General features: G+C 47.0%; 1 protein-coding gene across 2 annotated transcripts in view; it reads left to right on the forward strand.

The window, feature by feature from the left end:
- The window catches only part of LOC114487749 (protein CLEC16A), a 61,375-nt gene extending 55,291 nt beyond the window's left edge, over nt 1-6,084 (forward strand). Inside the window, exon 11 of one of the 2 annotated variants that reach the window (XM_055090441.1) lies at nt 5,807-6,084. In XM_055090441.1, the coding sequence (XP_054946416.1) occupies nt 5,807-5,934 (128 nt within the window). In that variant the 3' untranslated portion in view covers nt 5,935-6,084. Of the gene's footprint in view, nt 1-5,137 lie in introns of both variants that reach the window. The other variant, XM_028499690.2, reaches the window with a different exon arrangement.
- Nucleotides 6,085-6,334: the final 250 nt, after the last annotated feature.

The following is a 6,334-nucleotide window of genomic DNA, read 5'->3' on the forward strand; positions in this document are numbered from 1 at the left end:
GGGCAGACACAAGGTAAGCCATATGTGTTTGCTTATTTGGATCGTTGTGACTTTTTTTGACTTGGGAGAAAATTTTTTTTCTAACTTGGGAGAAAATTGTCTGCTTAAACCCCTGGGTTTAGCTGTCTTGTAGCCATACGGGGGGGAAGATGGACGACTTCACCCCATTTTGCACCCTGTGTTCTCATCAATTTTGTTTTGGAAAGATGCTACCTCTTTTGTTCCAGTCCTTTTAAGGGCTGCTGTCTAACCAGGCCGGGACCGTGACTAACCGTGGTGTGGACAAGGGCAGGATTGGCCTCAAACACACAATCAAATGACTCAGCCAGGCGGCCCAGTCCTGGCGCATAGGGGCTTCAGAGGTTCAACAAGGCTGCCGTCCCAGCTCCCAGGTTGGGGTCGGGGGAAGGACTCCCCGCAGGCTGGGCCCACCTGCCCTGTGCAGGGGGCACGGGGAAAAATGCTCACCAGCCTCCAAAACCCTGTTTTATGGGCGGTTACTCCGTCAGGTTGTGCCAGGCAGGGCCCAGGAATTTCCCCAGAGGCTTTACTGGGATGGCTGATGCAGACTTCAGAGCCCGGCGGAGCGAGGCTCTCCGCGACTCCTCGGCTTTGTGGTGCCCTCCTGCTTTCTCGAATGCATGTTTGTCTTCCCACCCAGCTCACTGTAAATAAATACAACTTTCACAGGCCTGTCCAGCAAAGAGACACCTAACTGCGCAGCAGCAGCTGTATTCTGGGGCTTTTGGAATTGTTTATTTGATCTCTTAGTTAGTCTCCTGTTTGAAGGTGTTCTCTCCTTAGACTGTATCTGGGTTTGGGTGAAACCACACAGCTGTTAATTCCTGTGACTTGGAAGGGTGTCAGGCACATTTTCTCACTCAGTTTCAAGCCAGAGGACAGTGTAGATGGGGGAGGTGCCTAGGAGATGGGAGATGTGACCTATGGTCCTGTCTCACCAGTTAGACCTATCGTGTGGCTTGGATGGCCTCCTCAAGCTCTGGACCTCATTTTCCCCATCTGGAAATTGTGACTCTAGGAAATGTAATGACTTTTTTTTTTTTTTTTAATGAGGCTATGTTAGGATTCTTGTAGTTGCGAGATTTAGATATTCAACTCAGACTAGCTCAAGCAAAAAAGGCAATTATCGTTCATGGGACTGGGAGGCCTGGGCGGGACTGGACCGGGTGCACAGACAACCATTGGCAGCGTGAGGCTCGCATCCTGCCAGCCTACCACCGAGTAGAAAGGGAGCTGCTCCTTCCCATGGGCTGCAGCTGAAGTCTGGGAGCCGATGCTCGTTGGTGCTGATGGGCCTGGCTTGCCCACCCTGTAGACGGATGTTCTGTGCTGATTGTCCAGGCCCTGTGTTTCTCCCCTAAGGTGACTGCCTCAGTCACCCTAAGGTGACTGCCTCAGAAAGAAATGAGGTGCGTTTATCAGAAGAAGGGGGCGTGGGTGCCAGGCCAGCAGAAACAGCAGGTGTTCCCTTAGAAAGCCACACTGTTTCTGTGTACTCCGCCATTTTCCTCAGGCCGCCTTCTCCCTTCCTGTATTTTTTTTTCTTTTCTTTTCCATTCCCTTCCTGTTTTGAGGTGGACATGTGGCTGTTTTCTCCTCCAAGTTATTTCTTCTCTAGCGTGCTTTCTTGCATTGTCCCTGGATCTAGGGGCTTGTTGACAGCCTTGACCCTTTGAGTAAAAGAGATGCTGGCGCCAGTTCCCCCGGCATACCCTGCCATTTTTACCCATTTCAATGGTGAAATCTTTACTTTAAAAGGTGGCGTAAAGCACAGGAGTCAAAAGACATGTGGTCACAAGTCACAATTCTGCCATGACCTGATTTGTATGTGTCATTGACTTGTTTTTTTCTACAAATGCAGCACCCAGAATTCACACCTCCTCCACATTTAAGCCCTGACAAGGAAGTTGTGTGAAATTAATATGCACCCCTGGACCCTCCACTCTCACCCCCAGTTTGCAAAGAAATGTGCTCTGCCTCGGGTCCCAAGTGATGGGCAACTCATTCTGAAACCAAAAAAAATCACAGGGCCCCCTCACTTTTCAGAAGTTGAGTGCTGAAAGGAAGACCAGGGTGCCCTGGTCCCTCTGGCCAGAGGTGAGTCCAATGCACTTCCATGTCAGTCTCCTCCTCAGTCTGGAAGGACCGTCATCTCCTTTTGGATTCAGTTAGAGCAGTAACTTAATAAATGGACCTGGGACAAGAGAATGAATCGTTTGAACTTCTTGTTTGAAAAATAGGGTTTGGCCTATGGAAAAATAGGTTTTTTGCTCATGGAAAAAGTGTAGGCATCAGTTTCACAGCCTGACCTTCAAAGCTTACTCCTTTCTTGAATCCCCACGTGGGCATGGAGGGAAGGGAATGGCACTGACTTTGAACCTGCCAAGTCAGCTGGGCGTTGGGGGTGCCTAGGAGTTTGGAGCCCCAACTTGGCTTTTTTTTTTTCTTTACTTTGAAGTTTCTACTGAAATGAAATGGAACCTGGCCTCATTTCTGCAAAGCCAGAGCCAGCCCCAGGCCCGGCAGTTTTCTGATTGGGGCGAGCCAGGGACTAGCTATCAGGAGGTCGGGGTCTGCATCCCAGACGCCTGTGGCTCAGACCCCGAGGAGCTGTGTGACCCTGGGCAAGTCATCACCCTTTCTGTGCTTCTTTACCGATAGAGGGGGCTGCACGATGCCCAGCCCTCAGGTGGTCAGCACTGAGAACGTCGGTGCCTCAGCATGTAGCATGTGACACATGAGCACTGAATAGGAGCCCTGGCAAGATGAAGAGCAGAGTGAGGAGCCTGGAAGGGGGACTTGAGCTTGGCTGGGGGGACTCTGTGCTTGGTCACCCCGGCGAGTTTCTGTGGGGCCTGTTTCTCTGTTCATTTCTGTAACGGATAGTGAGGTGGTTGAGCTGTGGTGGGGCATGGGCCACTGGGGTAGAGAGGTGTGGGAGCACCAGCTTTTCCAATGGGCTTAAGTAGTACAAGGAGAAGGATTGGAGGTCAGTTTAGACAAATCCTCTGAAAAGCAACTTCCAAAAAAAAAAAACATTCTGAATTCAATCTCGTGCTGTCCAGTAAACAATAATAAAAGCAAAGGAAGGGGTACCCCAGACACTCAGCACATACACACCCTGTCATTGCCAGGCTCTGTTGGCCTCTTGCAGTTCTGCTCCAAAGCCAGCCAGTAGCATGCGATCCTTCCCATATTTCCTAGGTAACCAGCAAGGGCATCTTTCTCCTCTTTCCCTTAACCTTCTTTTGAAGGCTTTCTTATCATCCCCTTCCCCTCTTTTTATTGTCTGGCCTCACCATGATTGCTGGAATGTTGACCACAGAGGACAACTGAGAAAATCCTTGAACTTGGCAAGTCAAAGACTGTTGGGAGGTCATGCCTGTCATTTCCCTGAAAAGCACTTCATTTACCAAATACTAATCAGATTAGAATGCCCATCATCCTGGGAAGTTGATGAATTATGGCTGTTATTTAAAAAAATCAAGTGTGTCAGAGTACTGGGGAAGCTCACGGGTTGGGCCAGAGTTGTCATATCAAGGGACGGAGGTTGACGTCCTTGGGTCCTGAGAGTCCTCAGGCCTCTCCTGCACATTTGCATCGTGGTGCAACCATCACCATCTTCCAGCCCCAGGATGCTTCATTATCCCAAACTGTAACTGTACCCACAAAACATCTCCCCATTTTCCCTCCCTCCTGCCCCTGGCAGCCACTGCTCTGCTTCCTGGCTCTATGAATTTGACTAGTCCGGTGCCTCATATAAGTGGAATCAATACAGTATTTGTCTTTTTATGACTGGCTTATTTCACTGAGCATGATGTCCACAAGATTCATCCGTGTTGTAACATGTGGCAGGATTCTCTTCCTTTTTAAATCTGAACGATATTTCATTTTTTGGATATACTACATTTTGCTTATCCTTCCATCCATTGGTGGACACCTGGGTTGCTTCCACCTTTTGGCTACTGTGAATAATGCTGCTGTGAATAGGGATGTGCAGATCCTCTCTTGCTTTTGGAGGTTTTTGTGGAAACAGTAGAGTCCAAGGAGGGCCCAGGCAGGGCCTGCTGAAGCCAGAGGAGCTGGACATTTGGGTTCTTGCTCCCAGCCTGGCAGCTTCACAGGCATGTCCCTCCACTCCCAGAGGCTCAAAACTCCGTGGTGTGAGGGGTCCCCCCACCAGCAGGCTCGGGTGCTGGAGCCTTCACGATCATGGGCCACAGTGCCTGGCACAGGAGCTGATATCGCGCAGATGCTCCTTTACACAGCACAGCTGACGGGCAGAGCTGGAAGAGGCGCCTACAGCAGCCAGGGGCAGAGCCCACCTCCTGATGCCCCTGCGCCTCAGTGTCCCTTCCGTAAGCTGCAGAGATTCCGCTAGATCAGCATTGCCCCAACTGTGGACATGGAGATGGCTTTGGGTGGGACAGAGAGGGCCTTGAAGACCATAGTGTGAGGATTTTTGCCGAGAGCTCAGCTTCAGGGCAGCCTCGTGGTGGGTGTATGTGTCTGACACCCCCTCACTTTCCCCCATCTCCCCTTTCCATGCGCACAACAGGCCTCAGCACTGTTTCATTTATTCATCGTGTGTATATTTTCACAGTTGCTTTCTGTTTATACTGGTTTTATGCTGATTGTAGCAATTGCTAAAAATATTTTATTTGAAAATAATTTCAAATTTATAAAAAGTGAAAAAAGCAAAAATAGTATAAAGCACACCTGTTTACATCTGGAGGCACATGATGCCCTTCTGTCTGTCCTTCATAGGTGATGTTAATTTTGGCCACCTGGTTAAGGTATGGCCTAATTTCTGCACTGTATTGTTACTTTCCCTTTTCTTAGCAACTAATTAGCAATCCATGGGGAAACATTTGGAGATAATGCAGATATCCTGTGCTTCATTAAAATTCCCCCTTAGAACCCTCCTGCACTGTTGGCGGGGATGTATTGGGTTGGCCAAAAATTTCATTTGGTTTTTTCCATAAGATGGCTCCAGTAGTGCTTAGTTGTCTTTAACTTCATTTGAAACAATTTTGTTAGATTGTATTGTGATAGCTGTCATATCAGTGTGCCTTTAAAAAAAAAAACTTATCAAAATCGGTGAATTTTTGTGTAGACATTTTCATATTGAAGATGGAAGAAAACAACATTTTCGTCGTATTATGCTTTATTATTTCAAGAAAGGTAAAAACACAACTAAAACGCAAAAAAAGATTTGTGCGGTGTATGGAGAAGGTGCTGTGACTGATCGAACATATCAAAAGTGGTTTGTGAAGTTTAGTGCTGGAGATTTCTTGCTGGACGATGCTTCAGGGTTGGGTAGACCAGTTGAAGTTGATAGAGATCAAATGGAGACATTAATTGAGAACAATCAACGTTATACCACACGGGAGATAGCCGACCTACTCAAAATACCCAAATCAAGCGTTGAAAATCATTTGCACCAGCTTGGTTATGTTAATCGCTTTTGTGTTTCGGTTCCACGTAAGTTAAGCGGAAAAAAACCTTGACCGTATTTCCTCATGCGATTCTCTACTTACACATAAGGAAAGCGTTCCGTTTTTAAAGCAAATTGTGACAGGCAATGAAAAGTGGATGCTGTACAATAATGTGGAACGGAAGAGACCATGGGGCAAGCGAAATGAACCACCACCCACCACACCAAAGGCTGGTCTTCATCCAAAGGTGATGTTGTATATATGGTGCGATTGGAAGGGAGTCCTCTATTATGACCTTTTTCCGGAAAACCAAACAATTAATTCCAACAAATACTACTCCCATTTAGGCCAACTGAAAGCAGCAGAAAAGCATCGAGAATTAGTCAACAGAAAACGCATAATCTTCCATCAGGATAACGCAAGACTGCATGTTTCTTTGATGACCAGGCAAAAACTGTTATATCTTGGCTGGTAAGTTCCAATTCATCTGCAATATTCACCAGACGTTGCACCTTCAGATTTCCGTTTATTTCGGTCTTTACAAACATCTCTTCATGGAAAAATCTTCAATTCCCTGGAGACTGTAAAAGGCACCTGGAACAGTTCTTTGCTCAAAAAGATAAAAAGTTTTGGGAAGATGGGATTATGAAGCTGCCTGCTGGAGACTGTAAAAGGCACCTGGAACAGTTCTTTGCTCAAAAAGATAAAAAGTTTTGGGAAGATGGAATTATGAAGCTGCCTGAAAAATGGCAGAAGGTAGGGGAACAAAATGGTAAATATGTTGTTCAATAAAGTTCTTGGTGAAAATGAAAAATGTGTCTTTTATTTTTACTTTAAAAACCGAAGGAGCCTTTTGGCCAACCCAATAAACTGGG

Source organism: Physeter macrocephalus, chromosome 14, assembly GCF_002837175.3.
Source record: "Physeter macrocephalus isolate SW-GA chromosome 14, ASM283717v5, whole genome shotgun sequence".
NCBI lineage: Eukaryota > Metazoa > Chordata > Mammalia > Artiodactyla > Physeteridae > Physeter > Physeter macrocephalus.